Source organism: Erythrolamprus reginae, chromosome 8 (assembly GCF_031021105.1).
Source record: "Erythrolamprus reginae isolate rEryReg1 chromosome 8, rEryReg1.hap1, whole genome shotgun sequence".
Lineage (NCBI taxonomy): Eukaryota > Metazoa > Chordata > Lepidosauria > Squamata > Dipsadidae > Erythrolamprus > Erythrolamprus reginae.
Window position 1 is genome coordinate 22,042,399 of NC_091957.1, and position 19,990 is coordinate 22,062,388.

General features: G+C 48.3%; 1 protein-coding gene across 1 annotated transcript in view; it reads right to left on the minus strand.

The window, feature by feature from the left end:
* The window catches only part of SAMD11 (sterile alpha motif domain containing 11), a 130,210-nt gene that overhangs the window by 43,302 nt on the left and 66,918 nt on the right, over positions 1-19,990 (minus strand). The window contains 1 exon segment of the mRNA XM_070759247.1: positions 18,763-18,887. Within this exon segment, the coding sequence (XP_070615348.1) occupies positions 18,763-18,887 (125 nt within the window).

A 19,990-nucleotide genomic window follows, 5' to 3' on the forward strand; every position in this document is an offset into this window, starting at 1 on the left:
GTGATTCCTAGAGAGGCCCCGCGGAGGCTTCTCCCTGCCTTTTCCGGTTACAGTTTCGGGGGCTCGGGTTTGTAAGTGGAAAATGGTTCTTGAGAAGGTGCAAAAAAATCTTGAACACCTGGTTCTTATCTAGAAAGGTTCGTAAGTAGAGGCGTTCTTAGGTAGAGCTACCACTGTATTGGAAAATAAGCTGACAGGTGATGAACCGGTGTCTGGATTCGGTAATTAGGATGAATGAGTTTGAATAAACAATTTCCAAAGCAGATTTTTCTGCAAATTTTCAACTAGGGCTTTCCAAAAGAACAAAACCCAAAAACCCATGGTCTGAAAGAAGTCTAATTCTGCAAACCAAGGGTAGAAATCTTCATTATCTCCAGGACTGCTTAATCTAAGCCTCGATACGCCAAGCTGTGTATTGGATTTTTGATTCTTAATTTTGTTTTGTTTTAATTTTTTTCCTTGTGAGCTGCCAAGAGTCGGGCAGTCTACAAACATAATAACTAATAAGAAAATAGCAAAGAGCAAAGAGAAGCCGAGCTAATAATGGCAAGAGAAGACCCCCACAGTAGTCAAATCTGGCACTTGCGATCAAAGATTTGGAAAATAAGAGCCAACCCTCGCATCTGCTCGCCACATATTCACAGCCAATAAACCATGAGCGCAAATGTGTACAAATGCGTTTTCCCCGTTGGAAGATGATGTAGTTTTTAATCTCATTTGAGCAAAGAACTTTCTTCTCCAAGTCCTTGGAAAGGGGTGGCATACAACCTAATAAATTATTGTTGTTGTTGTTGTTGTTGTTGTTGTTGTTATTATTATTATTATTATTTCCCAAGGAAAAAGCTCACCCTGGCATCCAACAAGCCAAATTAGCTTTGCTGTCCAAAGTATGGAGACAATGTCGTGAACCTTGGATAATACCATTCAGAAGATCTAGATTTCTAGCTGGAGTTAAGAGACTCATCCAGCCCGCGGGCTGGGAATTTAGGCATTCTACTCCCCCTCCCCATCTGAAAATAACTCTGTTCCAACTGCCAGTTGCCTTTTATTAACACGGGAATTCTGGGAGTTGAAGTCCACAAGAATTAAAGCTTGGGAGCCTCTGCATTTCTCAAACAGGGTTAAGGAAAAAAGAGGAGGCTTAAAAAAAAAAGACAAATTTAAGAATTCATCTTTTAAGAAAGAATTTAAGAATTAGATTCATCTTAAGAAAACAAATTAGCATCCTTCCCCTCCCACCAATAAAACCCGTCTAACAAATGCTTCAGGCTTAGAATCCTTTAAAAAAATGCAGGATTTATCTCTTCCCCACTAACCAAAGAAAGGGAGGAAGGTGGTCAACTTGTGGTCAAATTACCCTTTTTTAAGACCCACGGACTGGAACACCCACAATTCCCTGGGCCTCAGGAATTCTGGGAGTTGAAGTCCCCAAGTCATAAAGAAGGCTATCCTTCCCCATCTCTGAACTACACTTTTCCAAGCTGTCATAAAATCTGCAAAAGGAACCACATTGGCCCCCAATTAAAAATGTAGGGTGCACTCAACTTCAGGGCTACCGGTGGGCCCTCCGAGGCCGTTGCGGGGACACACACACAGACACACATCGGTGCAAGATTTGACTTCTGTGCATGCCCAGCAAGCAAATTCTCAAGTGAGGATGCGAGACAGAGAGAGATTTTGGCGATTTTTGCCGATATTTTTGATTCCGCACATGTGCAGAAGCAAAAAATCAGTGAAAATCGGCGGAATCTCGCTTACACAAGCCTTCTCTTTTTTTCTTTAACCCTGTTCAAGAAATGCAGGGATCCCCAAACTTGGCAACTTTAAGACTTGTGGACTTCAACTCCCAGAATCCCCGCATTAATATAAAGCAAATGGCAATTGGAACAGAGTTTCTTTTCAGGTGGGGAGGGGGGGGTAGAATGTCTAAATTTTAGAAATTAAGTTCGCTTTTCTAGGATTTTAGAAATTAGTTCATTTTTCTTTGACTTCTTTTTATTGTTATTGTTGCTTGTAATTTTATAGTGTTGTAAGGCGCCCTGAATCCTTTGGGATTGGGCAGCCTAGAAATCAAATCAAATCAATAAAATAAATAAATAAATAAATAAATTCCCAGCCTGCGGGTTGGATGAGTCTCTTACTTCCAGCTAGGAAGCATTTTATTATTGTTGTTGTTGTTGTTATTGTTATTGTTGCTGCTGTTGTTGTATTATTATTATTATTATTATTATTATTATTATTATTATTATTATTATTTATTAGATTTGTATGCCGCCCTTCTCTGCAACAACAAATCTAGTTAATTTAAAATTTCAAACTAAATCTAGTTAATTAAAAATTAAACTAAAATTCCAATATATTAAAATCAGTCAGCCAATTCATTCACAGCCACTCATCAGATTTAGTAAATGGAGGCGGGCGGGGGCCTTGATGCAATTGCCCCATGCCTGGCGACATAAATGAGTCTTAAGACTCTTGCGAAAGGCGAGGAGGGTGGGGGCAGTGCGAATCTCTGGAGGGAGCTGATTCCAAATGGCCGGGGCCGCCACAGAGAAGGCTCTTCCCCTAGGCCCCGCCGGACCACATTGTCTGGCCAACGGGACCCAGAGAACCACTGGGATTCTGCCAGTGGGATTCTGCCGCTGGGATTCATGCATCTAGATCTTCTAAGACTAAGTGGTATTATCTAAAGTTTATTTATTTTATTCATTGGATTTCTATGCCGTCCCCTCTGCAAAGACTCGAGGGAACATGCGCATCCTGGAATTTCCTACCGGAGCAGCTGAGCGCACCAGCTACTGCCCACCACTGGTAGGGTGCCCACCGGGTACCAGCTCTCCCGCCTATTCCCTGTCTAGCCCTCTTTATCCCCTCTGTGAGTCAACACGCCAATCCTAACGCATGGTGCCACGCCACTTTCTCACCCCTCGCCGCCCAGAGACGCCGCCATTGCCCACCGATGCTCAGAGGTGGCACCTTCGGTGTCCCTGAAACGTCCCCCTTCAATCATGGGGCTGCCCTCCCCTGCCCCCCCCCCCAGCTCGTGCCGGGGCCTTTGACAGCCAGACTTAATTCCTCTAAAAAAAAATCCCCTTAATCTGTCATCTTTATCAGGCAGGGGAAGTGCCAAGCAGCGTGGCGGTCGCCCCACTCCCGATCAATCTCCGCATTACAGCTGACAGAATGGTGCTAATAACTTATTGATCGGGTGTTCGCCGGGGCCGGAGAGGCTGGCATTGATTGGCTGCGGGAGGGGAGGGGGGGAGAGAGACGGGCGCGGAGGGGAAAGGCTTCGAATAGTGTCTCTTCCCCCTCCCGAAGCGACGGGGGTTTTGGGAGGGGGCGCGTCAAAGAAGAAAACTGCAGGGCAAACGACTCTGGAGGGCGACAACGGGGAGGAAAGAGGGAGGAAAGAAAGCATGAATGCATGGGAAAAGCATGGAGGGGGGGAAAAGTTGCCACAAGGTGACCTTCTTTACTCTTTTTTTTTTGAGCGGGGGGGGGGGAATCTTGCAATTGTTGGGGTTTTTTTTAAAATCCTCCTTAGACTTTTGCATTGCGATGGTCTCCCGCCTAAGAGCCAAGGGGGTCTCTAACCTTTTAGCTTCCAGAGGGCTGGGAAGATCAGGATGTTCTCTACCAAAAGCTTTTGAGATACAATTTTTTTTGGGGGGGGGGGGGGGGGTTAAGCTGGGAGTATTCGAAGGGAGGGAGGGAAGGACAAACCGTGTTTCTATCTCTCCTTTGATTGACGGCTACAAGGGAACTAGCATCTAGGTATTTGGTGGGATGGTCACTCAAGGCCAGTAAATGGGTGGGTGAATGGATAAGAAGGAAAAAGGATGGATGGATGGAATGAAGGGAGGGAGGAGGGGGATGGAATGGAGGGAGGAGCAGACGGTCAGAAAGATGAATGGAGGGATAGTGGAATAGAAGGACCGTTGAACTTACCTGAACGGTCTTCTCGATGCACTGCGAGGAGAGTCCAACATGGGTGATACTTCAGCCTGATTGGTTAGGGACTGAGTTAGATTAGCATAATAATTAGCTCCGCCCTGTAGCCACCCCCCTATAGCTCAGTCAAAAAAAACGAAGGAGTAGTGCAATCAACACAACTTTATTAACTCAACAAGATAACTAGACTGAGCCCCTGGGCCAAATGGCCGGGATGGGTTTGGACTCTCCTCGCAGTGCATCGAGAAGACCGTTCAGGTAAGTTCAACGGTCCTTCTCCAATGCACTGCTGCGGAGAGTCCAACATGGGATATACCCAAGATTAAGATAACAGGGCGGGAGAAGGCTGGACCAGGGGCGCATGCGATTCACACACCCTCTGCAGCACTCTCCAGCCAAATGCCGCCTCAGAGGACCCAAATGAGTCCACTTTGTAGTGTCTAATGAAAGTGTTTGGGGTGGTCCAAGTCGCAGCTCGGCAGATGTCTTCCAAGGGAGCCTGCGGGGACCACGCCGCGGAAGTTGCCGCACTCCTAGTGGAATGTGCCATGACATGTTCCGGTACTGTCCTTGATCTTGAAGTATAAGCAGTAGCTATACAGGACGTCACCCAGCGACTAAACGTAGTAGGAGATATTTTGGCTCCCATCGTAGATGCTGCAAAGGACACGAAAAGAGCCTCCGTCCTTCGGAATGTGGCCGTCCGGCGAATGTAGATCTTCACCGCTCTACGCACGTCTAGCTTGTGCCAGCGTAGTTCCAGCGGGTGGTTCCCCTGTGTGCAGAAGTCAGGGAGAACAATGTCGTTGGACCTATGAAACAAGGTGTTCACCTTTGTCAGGAAGGTTGGGTCAAGGCGTAAAACCACCCTATTTGGGTGAAAGCGACATAAGTCCGGTCTGACCGAAAGGGCCGTAAGCTCGGATACTCTTCTGGCCGATGTGATGGCCACTAAGAAGGACGTCTTGAAAGACAATAGCCGAAGCGAGATATTATGGAGCGGCTCGAAAGGGGGAGCTGTTAAAGTGTCCAGGACAAAGGAAAGGTCCCACGATGGAAATCTGTGTACTGTTGGAGGCCGAAGATTGGAGGCTCCCTTGAGAAAATCTCTCACCCAGGGATGATGGGAGATGGATCTCCAGTCATTAAGTTTGACTATGGTGGAGATGGCTGCCACCTGCCTGCGAAGGGTACTAGGGGCAAGCCCTTTATCAAAGCCTGCTTGTAAGAAAGACAGAACGTGGTCCACTGAAGCTGATTGTGGATCCACTCCCCTAGCCATGCAAAATTGGTAGAAGGCTGACCAGGTGGCCTGGTATATCCTTGTGGTGGAAGGCCTCCAGGCTGCCTGAATTGTAGCTATCACGTCTTCCGGGAGTGACGCTGCCTTTATCCTGTTCCCCTCAAGTGCCACGCGGCAAGCTTCCACCACTGGGGGTCTGGATGGGAGACTGACCCCTGGCTGAGGGAGACAAGGCTGATCGGAAGCCGCCACGGTGGTGATATTGACAGGTCCATCAGGTCCGCAAACCATGGACGGCGTGGCCAGTAAGGAGCGATTAATATTATCTCGGCTCTCTCCGCTATCAGTTTGGCAATTGTCCGATGGATAAGACATACTGGTGGAAAGGCGTACAATAGGCCCTCCGGCCATGGGCTCCTGAGGGCGTTGACCCTCTCGGCTCCCGGTGACGGGAAGCGGGAGAAAAAGCGTTGCAGGTGAGTGTTGTCCAACGTGGCAAACAGGTCTACTAGTGGCTTTCCATATCTCCTTATCACGGCCTGGAATGCCTTCCCCCCCAGGCGCCACTCTCTCGGGTGTAGGGTGGACCTGCTGAGCCAGTCCGCCTGCACATTGTCCACTCCCGAGATATGCTCCGCTCTGAGGGATAGTAGGTTTGACTCTGCCCAGGACATGAGGGCGTCGGCCTCCTGCATTAGTCTGCCCGACCTCGTTCCCCCCTGATGATTTATGTGGGAACGGGTGGCCACATTGTCTGTGAGTATCAGTATATGATTGTCCTGACACTCGTTGTGGAAGGCCTGAAGAGCTAGGAAGACCGCTCTAAAGCTCTAGAAGATTGATGTTGGTGTCTTCTAGATCCACTGTAGTCCACAGCCCCTGTGCCACTTGTGTCTCCGAGTGTGCCCCCCAGCCTGTGAGGCTCGCGTCTGTGGTGATGACCACTTCCTTTGTCCTCAGGAAGGTGGAACCCTGAAGTAGGGCCGACGAGCGCCACCATGGGAGGGAGCGTCTGACCGCTCTCGGTATAGACACCAGACGATGGGAATGGCTGGATCGACTTCGTTGGTAAGGAAGAAGAAACCACTGTAGGGGCCTGATGTGGAGTCGGGCCCAAGGAACAATCGCGATGCAGGAAACAAAGGTCCCGAGCACCTGCGATAGGAAGGCCAAGGATGCCTGTTTTTGTTGACAAAGAAGATTCACCATCTCCCGGATTTTCTGTCAACGTTCTTGTGATAGAAAGACCTTGCCTATTTGGGAGTCTATAACTGTCCCCAAGTGAGGGAGACACGTAGTGGGAGTCAGATGGCTTTTGCGGAAGTTGACTGTGAAGCCATGGTCCCTTAGGGTTTGAGTGGTCACCTGTAGATCTGACTGTGCTTTCTCTGGATCCCTTGATAATATGACGATATCGTCCAGATACGCCATCAGGCGCACTGAACTGGATCGGAGGGATGCTGTTAAAATGTCCAAGAGCTTCGTGAAAGTTCACAGTGCGGATGACAGACCGAATGGCATTGCCCTGTACTGGTAGTGATTGTCGTTGATGCAGAACCTGAGGTATTTGCGGTGGTCTGCATGCACTGGTACGTGGAGGCATGCCTCCTTCAAATCTATGGAGGTCATCCAGTCGCCCCTCCTTATGCAGGCAAGAATAGTGTGGAGCGAATGCATTTTGAACCTGACATACTTGATATACAGGTTGAGCTGCTTCAGGTTCAAGATCAGCCTGCATCCCCCCGAGGTCTTTGGTACTACAAAAACTATCGAATAGTACCCCGTCCCCCGTTGATCTGGGGGGACCGGCTCTATTGCTCCAATGTCCAACAGGTGAAGCACCTCCTGCTGCAAGAGAGCCCTCTTGTGGGAGCAGCTGGTCCAGGGACATTGGGTAAATCGTTGATGTGGTGGATAAAGAAACTTGAGTTTGAGGCCCTGGGAAACTGTATTGAGGGCCCACGCATCTGTAGTTGTACCGCTCCATGCTGTGGCAAATGCCTGGAGGTGGCCTCCAATAGGGATTTCCATAGCCCAGTCATTTTTGTCCACGGAATCCCCTCTGGTTAGTGTTTCCGAAGGGCTTCCTGGATTGCTGATACTGCCTACCTCTATTGCCGTATCCACCTCTGTTACTCCTGAACGTGTTCTGGTTGTATCCACTAGAGTAAGGCCTCTGATTTTGTGTGCCCGCCGTGGCAGGCTCCTGGCGAAAGGGCTGGCGGCGGTAGAAGGCAGTCTGGCGTCGGTCCGCTCGCCTGGCTGATTTTGGTAACACTTTTTCTTGTCCTTATCTTCGATAAGGACCTTGTCCAATGACTGACCAAAAAGCTCTGACCCGTAGAAGGGTGCCGAAGCCAGCCGCCATTTAGACTTAGCGTCGGCTTGCCAGGATCATAGCCAAAGCAATCTCCTAGATGACAGAGTTGCTGCCATTGCTCTAGAGGCGAATTTGGCTGCGTTTAAGGTGGCATCCGCTGAGAATTCGGATGCCAGGATCAGCTTGCTTAGGTCCTGTCTAAGCCGCCCCTCTTCTGGCCCCACTCTGGCTTGCATTTCCTGTAGCCAGAGTATACTGGTTCTGTTGAAGAATGAGGCAGCTGCAGTCGCCCTCAAGGCCCATGAAGCCATCTGGTGGGTCTTGCGAATGAGTGTCTCTGCCCTTTTATCCTCCGGCTTCAACCCTTCAGCCAGATCCGACGGGACCACCGCGTTGAAGACCAAACTCGCGACTGGTTGATCAATGGTCGGGAAGGATAGTAAGTCCTCAATTTCCGGATCGAAAGTGTAGAATCTACGATCCATCATAGAAGGCCCCTGTGCTGCCGCTGGGTGTTCCCATGGGCGTTTGACGCTTTTCACAAAAATCTGTGAAGATGGAATGTGGTGGGACTCCTTTTGTGGTTCATTGAATAGTCTCGCAGCTGGTTGTAATCCTTCTGCTGCCACGGGAGGCTTGGAAGCGTCTGTCACAGTGGCTACTAGCTTTGCCTTTCTTAAGAGGACATCGTAAAGGGCTGGTTTGAATAGCATCGCAGAAACGGGGTGGTCTGGTGGAGGGGCTTCATCCTCCGACAGCTCGCATTCGTGATCTGTGTCCACCTCCTCCTCCATTTCAGACTCCTGTGGAAATGCGGAGGTATGTGGTACAGACCAAAGGTCCCTTCTAGGTGGCCTGTTCTGCAATCCAGCCACCTGTTGGGAGCCAATGGACAAGCCGTGCATGTATGTATTGGTTAACATTTCTTGCAAGGCAGGTGGCATAGACTACCAAGTCTCATTAGCCCTGAGCCCCGCTGCTGAAGGGGTGAATGTTGCAGATGGGGGCGCATAACGTGGTTGAGGAGGCTGATACCATGATTGAGTCTGAGGCATCAAAAAGTCAGACCTCTGTGGTTCAGACAGCAGTTGAGGGGCCTGTCTCTCCGGGGATAATTCTGCGCTGTGCACTGAAGCCACTGAATCTCTATGTGCCCCTGGGGAGCAGCTAGGAAGCCATTGTGGCAATGTTGGCTGTGCTGGGCAAGTGGACAGTGCAAGAGGCGAAGGGTTCAGCGAGGCCTGCTTTTGGGCGGCCTCCAGCTGCGCCTCTAGGGCTTTAATCTTCTTCTCTGCTTCCTTTAAAGATGAGGAAGCTTTGGTCTTGGCTCTAGAGAAATGGGCCTTGGTGCTTCACTTCGGGGCCTCCTCCCTCCCAGCTACAGCCTCGTTGGGGGCGCTGGATGCTTGTTCAGCCATCCCAAATTGTAACGTTACTCACAGTAAGCAAGATGAAAAATATACACTCTCTCACTTGTTCAGAGATAGAAGAAATGATGACCGACCGAGCTCCGTATTCGCAACAAAATGGCGCTAAGGAGCTCGGCAATGGGTGTGGTCACCTTCTAGGGCTGCTGGGAAGGCTTGAAATAAGCTGCGTGGTTCCGCATTCAAAATGGCGGGCGCAGCCAAGCGCGGGAGATTCAACGCCAAGCCCTCAAAATGGCGGGCGCAGCCAAGCGGGATCCGAGGCAGGCGTTAATGTGATGACCGCCAGCCTCTATGCCTAGCCTCCTCTCCGAAGGCAGTCCTGACTTCGCCGGCCCTTAATAGCCTCCGCTGTGTCGTTTTGCGGCCGTTTCCCTCGCCGCCGAAGCCGCTGGGCGCCGCCGCTCCCAAAAGCCGACAAACAGCTGTTAGTCGGTCTTTTGAATCTGCCGCCGAAATCGGCGGCTCCTTCGCTGGCGCGCAAGAAAAAAGCCTCGGGAATGTCCCCCTTTTCGGCTTGGAGGGCGCCAGCGGTGAGCTCCAAAGAGTAAGGGAGGGGGGTGGGGTGCCTCTGGGGCAGCTGTACCTTCGCCCCTCCGAGCTCGGTGAGGTTTGGCCTCGGAGGCTAGGGACCCAGCCCAGGGAGAGCCGTACCTCTGGGCTGCTCCCACGGAGGGTGCGAGCCCTGAGGAGGTAATGAGTTGCAGGTTATACCCACGGAGGGTAGACACCTGAATCCTCTTGTCCTCTTCTGTTTCTGTAAGAAAGAAAAAAAGAGGGAAAAAACAAATAGGAGAAATTAATGCATTTAATACATTTAATACATTTAAAATACTTATTAAACATATATACAAATTCCACAGAGAAGTAAACTCTAGTCCCTATCACTACGACTGAGTTTTTAAGACTGAGCTATAGGGGGGTGGCTACAGGGCGGAGCTAATTATTATGCTAATCTAACTCAGTCCCTAACCAATCAGGCTGAAGTATCACCCATGTTGGACTCTCCGCAGCAGTGCATTGGAGAATGGAGGGATGGGTAGACAGATAGAAATAGCAATAGTATTTAGAATTATATACCGCTTCACATTGCCTTATAGTCCTTTCTAAGCAGTTTACAGAATCAGCCTATTGCCCCCAACAATCTGGGTCCTCATTTGACCCACCATGGAAGGATGGAAGGCTGAGTCAACTTCGAGCCTACTGAGATTCGATCTGCCAAACTGCCTGCACTCAACCATTGCACCACCGAGAAAGACAGATGGGATGGATAGAAGGATAAGAGGGAGGGATGGAATAGAGTGAGGGAAGGGAGGAATGGGGTGGAAGGATGGGTAGATAGGAAAACAGATGGAGGGACAGATGGACAGAGAGATGGATGGAATAGAGGGAGGGAAGGGAGGAATGGGATGGAGGGATGGGTAGAAAGGAAAACAGATGGAGGGACAGATGGATAGAGAGATGGATGGAGGGATGGAAAGAGGGAGTGAGGGATGGGTGGACAGACAGATGGATGGATGGACAGATGGATAGAGGGGGGATGGAATGGAGTGAGGGAAGGGAGGAATGGGGTGGAGGGATGGGTAGATAGAAATACAGATGGAGGAACAGATGGACAGAGAGATGGATGGAGGGATGGAAAGAGGGAGTAAGGTATGGGCGGACAGACAGAAGGATGGAGAGACAGATGGATAGAGGGATGGATGGGCAGAGGGATGGATAGATGGATGGAGGGACAAATGAATAAATGGATTTATTTATTTTATTTATTATTTATTTGATTCAACTTCTATGCTGCCTAATCCCTTGGGACACAGGGCAGCTTACTGCAATAATGGCCAGGTGAAGGGATGGATGGATGGATGGGGGGAGGGGGCGACGGAGAGATAGATGGAAGGATGGAGGGAGGGCTCTGGGGAAACAGAAGAGGAAAATGGAAGAATATTGGGAGGGGGCGGAATTAAGAGCGGGACCTGGAGGGAAGGGATGAAGGCTGCCCAGCGGTAGCCATGCCAAGTTCTTAATTGGCTGGGCATTTCCTGACCTCCGACTCGGGGTGATCAATTAGTTCCCCACGGAGAGAAACAGGCCAGCGTGATGGGACGAGACAGAGAGACACGCTGCCTTGGCAGACCCAATTATTGGGGGAAATCAGCAGGGACGGAAGGGGACACACACACACACACACACACACACACACACACACACACACACACCAGCCCGCTTAATTTATAAAGCTGCAGAGCTGCAATACACGGTTTATCTCTTGCATCCCAGAGCCCCCGTGTCTCATTGCAAAGCCACACACACACACACAAATACACACACACACAAAAATACACACACACACACACACACATTGTCCTCCCCCAAAAATGGAGAAATGGAAACAAAAAGGGGTGGGGGGGATTTATTTATTTATTTAATTGGATTTGTATGCCGCCCCTCTCCGAGGACTTGGGATGGCTCACAACATATGCAAAGACACAATAGCATAGTAATCCAATTAATATCCATAAAAATAATCTTTAAAAATTCTAACTTTAAAAAATTTCCATTAGCGTTTGTTCAATAACATCATACTAAAAACACTCGTTGGTCAGTAACACCAGGCCTGGCAACAAAGATGAGTTTTAAAACTCTTTCGGAAGGCGAGGAGGGTGGAGGCAGTGCGAATCTCCGGGGGGAGCTGATTCCAGAGGGCCGGGGCCCCCACAGAGAAGGCTCTTCCCCTACGTCCCGCCAGCCGGCACTGTTTGGCCAACAGGACCCTAAGGAGACCCACTCTGTGGGACCTCACCGGTCGCTGGGATTCGTGTGGCAGAAATTTGTGAGATTTGGGTATCCTAAAGGCACTAAATCCAATATTGGATCCAATAAATAAATTAAAATAAATAAATCCTCCAGCGGGTTCGTCTCCCAAACTGTTTTTCTTTGAATCCTCCAGCTTAAATCGGCATTCAAAGCGGGGGCGTGAGAAGATCTGGTGCACCGCACACACGCACACAAAAGGAACACACAAATCCATAATGTATCGATCCCCTTGCATTTGCACAGGGCGTAAAACAAAGGAGACAATCTTTTGGGGCCGAGACAAGTTCCTGCCTTTCTAAAAAAATATTTTTTAAAAAAAGGAAGAATTTAGCTTTCAAAGGCCACTGAGATGATGCCCATTAGAGAAGGTAAGGTATATTTGAGGATATTGCACCAATAGTAAAAATAAAGCAAAATCTAGCAAGGGGACACGCGCGGGCACGAGATCCCGTCAATTTTTTTGCTTCTGCGCATGCGTTTCTGGATTTAGGGGTCGTGATTTCTGACAGTCTCAAAATGGGTGAACAGCGCAGCCAGGCGGTAGGGAAAGCGAGTAGAAGGCTTGACTGCATAGCTAGAGGTAGAACAAGCAGGAAGAGGGAGATTGTGATTCCACTTTATAGAGCGCTGGTGAAACCCCATTTGGAAGACTGTGTCCAGTTCTGGGGAACTCATCTATAAAAAGAGATTGGTCAAATTGAACGGGTCCAAAGATGGGTTACAAAAATGGTGGAAGGTCTGAAGCATAAAACTGACCAGGAAGGACTTCATGAACTCCATCTGTAGAGTCTGGAGGACAGAAGGGAAAGGGGGGACACGATCGGAAAATTTAACTACGTTAAAGGTTTAAATAAGGTTCAGCACTTAGTGACAGTCGTGAATAAAGAGGTTCTCAATTCCGAGGTTTTCTTCCCCACAAGTCGCTTGCCAATCGTGCTTTCTGAGCGAATTTGCCTAACCGGATAGAAAAAATGGGATTTGTTGACCCAGACGCTCAAAAGCCTCTCAGGTGCCACTCGGGCGTTCATCCCTTTGTGTGCTGCTCTCAATTAAGATTAACAACGGCCTTATCCCCTGCCTGCCAAGACTACTGCCTGACATCCCGTTGTCTTACACGGGAATTTTACGACAAGAAGCCACAGAGGCAGCCGGGTTAAGAGGAGAAGTTTCTACTTGGCGCCACCTGGAACAGCCGCCCACCGGTCCCCAAATCCTGCATGGAACGGGAACGTGTTGTGAGCCGCCCTGAGTCTTCGGAGAGGGGCGGCGTACAAATCTAAATAATAAATAAATAAATAAAATAAATAAATTGTGTAAAAAAAAGTGTACTGTATATTTTCAGACGGAATTCTGTGCTCACACCTCTGTCCTACCAAGATTCAAATCCCTGCTGCTATTGTTATACTTCCAGAGGTGGCATTTAGTTGGTTTGGGCAAACCGGTACCCTATTTTTCGTGAAATAAGACCTCCCCTGATAATAAGCCCAATCAGGCTTTTGAGTGCATGGCAATCAGGCCAAGCCTTATTTCAGGATTCCAAAAAGAAATATAAGACAGGGTTTTATTTTGGGGAAAACATGGAAGGGAGGGAGGGAGAGAAGGAAGGAGATGGATGGATGGATGGATAGATAGGATAGAGGGAGAGGTGGATAGATGAGAGGGAGGGAGAAGATGGATAGAAGGAAGGAAAGGAATGGATAGATGAAAAGAAGGAAGGAGGAAGGGAAGGAAGGAAATGGATGGGTGTAAGGGAAAAATGAATGGATGGATGGATGATGGGAGGGAAGGGGAACATGGATAGAAGGAAGAAAAGGGATGGATAGATGGATGGGTGAAATTAGATGGATGGATATCCAGACAGACAGACAGACAGACAGACATTGTTTTCCCCAAAATAAGACCTCCCCTCTGATAATAAGCCCAATCGGGCTTTTGAGTGCATGGCAATCAGGGCAAGTGCTTATTTCAGGGTTCCAAAAAAATATAAGACAAGGTCTTATTTTGGGGGAAACACCCCCACCCACACCCACACTGGTGCTATGCCGACGTAGTTAGGCCCATGTGTCGTAGTTGCACGCCCATGTGTGCAAGCAAAATGCATGGCGCAGAAGGTTGTGTGTATCCACGGAAGGTGCCTGCACGGCCGAATCATGGATGCGCAACCAAAGCGTGTGCGTGTGACCGATGCGAATGTGTACGAGCGAAGTGTGTGCGCACACCCACCCACACTTACATTCACGAACTGGTACACAAAGCAAGTGGATACCACCTGTGTACGCTTCCCTCCTTCTCCTCTGCTGAGAGACCCATCATCCTGTCCCACCTAATTTCCCTACGCTTCCCTTCCACGCATTGCCAATTCCAGATCAATTACTGGAGGGGAGACCGCATTGCAGAGCCCTTCCTTTTACTCTGGAGTAGAAGTAGGAAGGCTTGAACATGTGGACGTGTGAAGGGTTACAGAAGTCGGTTCTGCTTGCGGAAGCAGGAGCCAGCCGGACGAGCTGAAATATTGAATCACTGGGCCGGAAGGACAGAGCGGATAATTTAATTTAGCCTCCCTGCTCTCCCCCGAGCGGGATTTTTTTTTTTATTACCAGGTCAATGTCGGCGTCCACTTTTTTTAACTCTACACATCCCTCCTTCTCCAGGACTTGCAAATCTTCCACACGCCAAAAAAGACAGCGTGGCCTACAAGAGGGCAATTTTTTTTAAAAAAAAAAAGTCTGCAAGAATTCCACCAACCACCAGCAGAGGGCAGCCAAGAAGTGGCGTTTCCTGCCCCTCTGTCTCACTCTCTCCTGCCCTCTAATGGTGATGTAGGTTTTTGCAATGCTGCAGAAAAAAAGCAGTTAGGTAAGAATGGGAGGGCTGATCTTAACCACATGCTGCCTTACTCCATGATTAAGAGATGCCGGTAATACCTTCATGTCCCCGGTGGGCCGGGCTGAGTGAGAAACAGCTAAGTGTTGCATCAGAGATCTTAAGAACACCTCAATCATTGACAGCGGCTCCGAGAGAGCAAAATCGATGCGGCAATTAGATTTTATCAGCATCGTCTCTCCCTCTCTCCCTCTCTCTCTTCCGTGAGCTCAGAAGGCCCCATTATAGCTGGGGAGGGGGTGCACTCTGGGCTCAAGGAGGCTGTTTTCCATTTGCAGGCTGGGGTTTTTTTGGAGAGGAAAGCCATGGGGTGGGGTGAGGTTAAATGATGCCAAAAGCTATAGGAGTCCTTGGCAAGTGGGACGTTTGTGCAATTAGCAGGATGCACTTTAAAAAACCCAACAATAACAACAACCCTCAAAACAGAGCGCAAAGATAATCCAAGACTTGTGGCTAAGAAGGCAGCTTGGCTCAATTCCTGGAGAATAAGAGACGCATCTTGCTTCAGGCCGAACGATGTGGGGCTACCCCGTCGCCAGGGATTCCCCCCCTCCCCAAACTCAGAAGAATCTCAAGGCAGGGGGAAGGAAGAGGCAGGCAGGAAGGGGGAAGGTTTCTTAATGTATTTGTTTAAAAAAGAACAAAAAACAGGTGGGTAAAAATTTCAGCAGCAAAGGGACAGGAGAGATTTTGCAATTTCTGGATTCAACGCCTGTCCCTCTTGCCCAATTATCAAAAACCTTTTTAAAAAGTAGAGGACGTGCCTCTGTATGTATTTTGTGGCTTGGTAAAGTTTGCTAGTGGGCACCCAAGGAAGCATACTTTAATAACAACAACAACAACAAACACAACAGCAACAACAGAGTTGGGAGGGACCTTCTAGTCCAACCCCCTGCTTAGTCAGGAGACCCTACACGACTTCAGACTTCAGGCGGTAGGGAAAGCAAATAAAATACTTGGCTGCATAGCTAGAGGTAGAACATCCGCCTGTATAGAGCGCTGGTGTGACCCGATTTAGAGTACTGTGCTCAGTTCTGGAGACCTCACCTACAAAAAGAGATGGATCAAATTAAACGGGTCCAAAGACGGGCTACAAAAATGGTGGGAGGTCTTAAGCATAAAACTGATCAGGAAAGACTTCATGGACTCAATCTGTAGAGTCTGGAGGACAGAAGGAAAAGGGAGGGGACGTGATCGGAAAATTAAAATATGTTAAAGGGTTAAATAAGGTTCAGGAGGGAAGTGTTTTTAATAGGAAGGTGAACAAAAGAACAAGGGGGCACAATCTGAGGTTAGTTGGGGGAAAGATTAGAAGCAACGTGAGAAAATATTATTTGACTGAAAGAGCAGTAGATGCTTGGAACAAACTTCCAGCAGATGTGGTTGGTAAATCCACAGGAACTGAATTTAAACATCCCTGGGATAAACATAGATCCATCCTAAGATAAAATACAGGAAATAGTATCAGGGCAGACTAAATGGACCAGGAGGTCTTTTTCTGCTGTCAATCTTCTATGTTTCTATCTCTGTCATCTCAGTGTGGCACGTTGTGTTGGCCAGCCGTTCCGTTGGGCACCTTGTCCGCCACCCACCCCATTTTTCCAGAGGGTGGGGGACAGAGGTGGCTTCCTATTGGTGTGGCACAGTGCACCGTTCCGATAGGGGCCCGTCGATTCTGCGATTCCGCTGAGTTTTCACAGAGGGGTGGCATATAAATCCAATTAATAATAATAATAATAATAATAATAATAATAATAATAATAATAATAAAAAAAAATTATGGCACAAGGACTCCAGTGCATCACTTCTTCTTTTGTACTTTTGTGCATTTTTTTCAACTCTCCGAGCACGTGCAGACGTAATGTCGTCCCTCTGTGCATGCTGAAGAGCCCAAAACAGCCAGAAATTACCAAAAAAAAGTATGACTGCGCGCCCATAATGGCAAATACAGCGCTTGGTTGACTGATTTTAACATATTGGCGTTTTAGCTGTGGGTTTTCTTTTTAAATTGTTAGATTTGTGTTTATACACTTTGTTTTACATTGTATCCTGTGAGCCGCCCCAGTTGTCAGAGAAGGGCGGTGTACAAATCTAATGAATGAATAAATAAAATAAAATCCGCGCAAGGGGGTGCCCCCATGTGTGCTTGAGCATAGCAAGTCACGCGTGCGCAAAACATCGCGTTGCGAACCTGTATGAAAAGGTAAGAGGAACCCAGCCGAGGGGCGGGGGAAGAGGAGAGAAAGAGCACAAGAGAAAGGGGGGGGGCGCAGCAGGTAGAGTGCCACTGAAGCTGAACTGTAGATCTGCAGTCAGCGGTTCAAATCTCACCACCGGCGCAAGGTTGACTCAGCCTTCCATCCTTCTGAGGTGGGTAAAATGAGGACATGGATTGTGGGGGGACAATAGGCTGGCTCTGTTAAAAAACTGCTATTGCTAACAGGTTGTAAGCTGCCCTGAGTCTAAGGAGAAGGGTGGCATAAAAGATGGATGGATGGATGGATGGATGCATAGATAGATAGATAGATAGATAGATAGATAGATAGATAGATAGATAGATAGATAGATAGATAGATAGACAGAGAGAGACAGAGAGACAGAGAGAGATAGATAGATAGATAGATAGATAGATAAATAGATAGACAGAGAGAGACAGAGACAGAGAGAGAGAGAGATAGGTAGGTAGATAGATAGAGATATAGATAGATAAATATATAGAGATAGATAGAGATAGATAGTTAGATAGATAGACAGACAGATAGAGATAGATAGATAGATAGATAGATAGATAGATAGAGATAGATAGATAGACAGAGAGAGACAGAGAGACAGAGATAGATAGATAGATAGATAGATAGATAGATAAATAGATAGACAGAGAGAGACAGAGACAGAGACAGAGAGAGAGAGAGATAGGTAGGTAGATAGATAGAGATAGATAGATAGATAAATATATAGAGATAGATAGAGATAGATAGTTAGATAGATAGACAGACAGATAGAGATAGATAGATAGAGATAGATAGATAGATAGATAGAGATAGATAGATAGATAGATAAATAGATAGACAGAGAGAGAGAGAGACAGAGAGAGAGACATAGAGAGAGAGACAGAGAGAGATAGGTAGGTAGATAGATAGAGATAGATAGATAGATAAAGATAGAGATAGATAAATAGATAGATAGAGATAGATAGAGATAGATAGATAGAGATAGATAGATAGATATAGATAGATAGATAGATAGATAGATAGATAGATAGATAGACAGACAGAGATAGGTAGATAGATAGAGATAGATAGATAGATAGATGAAAGAGAGAGAGAGAGAGAGAGAGACGGGATGGCACAGCAGATAAAGTGCTATACTGCAGGCCACTGAAGCTGACTGTAGATCTGCAGGTCAGCGGTTCAAATCTCATCACACGCTGAAGGTTGACTCAGCCTTCCATCCTTCCGAGGTGGGTAAAATGAGGACCCGGTTTGTGGGGGTCCAATAGGCTGGCTCTGTTTTAAAAGTGCTATTGCTAACAGGTTGTAAGCCGCCCTGAGTCTAAGGAGAAGGGCGGCATAAAAATCGAATGAATGAATGAATGAATGAATGAATGAATGAATGAATGAAGGAAGGAAGGAAGGAAGGAAGGAAGGAAGGAAGGAAGGAAGGAATAAACCTTTTCCCGTCTCCCCTAATGCTGCAGCCAGACAAGCAGAGCTCCGGTTGAAGCGCGGAAAAGATCAGACCGCCGCAGAAGGCGCAAATGAGGGGAGGGGGGAGGGAAGAGGGAGGGAAGGAGCCGGGTGAGCCTTCCGCACACCACCGGCTTTTGATTAATGAAATTACACAACCCACCGAGCCCTCGTTCTGCACCGCTGCCTGCCAAACTCCCCCAGAGGCTGTTTAGCTTCGCCGGCAGAGCAGACGCTGGAAACGGCACACGTACACAGGTGGCCCAATGCAGGAGCGGATTTCAACAGCCGCCTGTCCCTCGCAATCCATGCAATTATTTCTCTCCCTCTCTCTCTCTCTCTCTCTCTCACACACACACCTACGTGCAAAACACACACACACACACATAGAGCAGAAACACACACACACCCTCCGTGTTCCTGTGTGCCGCTTACCTGCTGCTCCCAAGCCAACCTCGAGGTTGCTCCTTTTGAACTCGCAACGGTTCTGCGTCTCGGGCATACCGAGGTGCCGGCTCTGGTGAAGGTTGGAGAGGAAAGCGGTGAGATCACCGTTCTGGCTGTGTAGAAGAGAGAGGAGGGGTGGGGGGGGAAAGAAAGGCTCACATCAGCATCTCACGGTTCTCGGAGAAGAGTGGGGGTGTCTGTCTGGTTCTCCTCCCCCCTCCCCCTGCGCGCCCTCTTTTAACCTTCTCCGCTTGCACCCCTCCAGGATTAACTAAGCCCTGTTAATCTTGCAAGTTTTCCTTCCCGGCTCTGCTTTTGTGTACGTCTCCCCCCCCTCCCCCCGCTTTGCTTGGCGCACAACGGACAGCCTGTTTTTCATTTCACCGCTCGTGCATTTATAAAAAGCGAGCGGGGAGTTTTGCTTCTTAGCTGCCATGTGGATTGGAAGACGGAGAGGTTTTTTTTGTTGTTTTGCTTTCCAGCCAATTTTTTTTTTTTTTTTTTTGGAAATGGGAATTGTGGGAAGGCTCCCTCTCGTCCAGGAAAACCCACTTGCTGCTGCAAAACAAGGGATTGATTTAGAGAAGGCCGTGGAATTGTGTGGACCGGAGATCTGGAGATGGACTTCCGAGAATATATGAGGAGGCCCCTCTCCAAAAAAGATAAATCAATCAACCAATTCTCAGAGAGGAAACTGACCCCCCCCCAAAAAAAGGACATTTCCAAATTGGTTCCCATCCAACACTCCACGTCTTTCCCACAGAACCATCCGCCACGCTGATTGAGGATGATGGGAACCGTAATCTAATTTATTCCACCTCTTTTGGATTCCACAGAATTCACGGAGGGGGTGGGGAAGTGGAATTAAACCTGATTCCCTTGGAGAGATAGGGGGAAATTGCTGCTGGGTTTAATTTATTTGTTAAACTGATTTGCCACCCAACTCCCAAAGACTCTAGATCAGTGATGGTGAACCTATGGAATGAGTGCCACAGGTGGTGCACAAGGCCATATCTGCTGGCACACAAGCCGTTGCCCTAGCTTAGCTCCAATGTGCCGGTCTGCTGATTTTTGGTTCCCACCAAAGCTCTGGGAGGATGTTTTTGGCTTCCATGGAGCCTCTGGAGGGACGGGAGGAAGCATTTTTCCTCTTCCCTGGCTTCAGGGAAGCCTTTGGAACCTGGGGAGGGTGAAACACGGACCTACTGGGTCCACC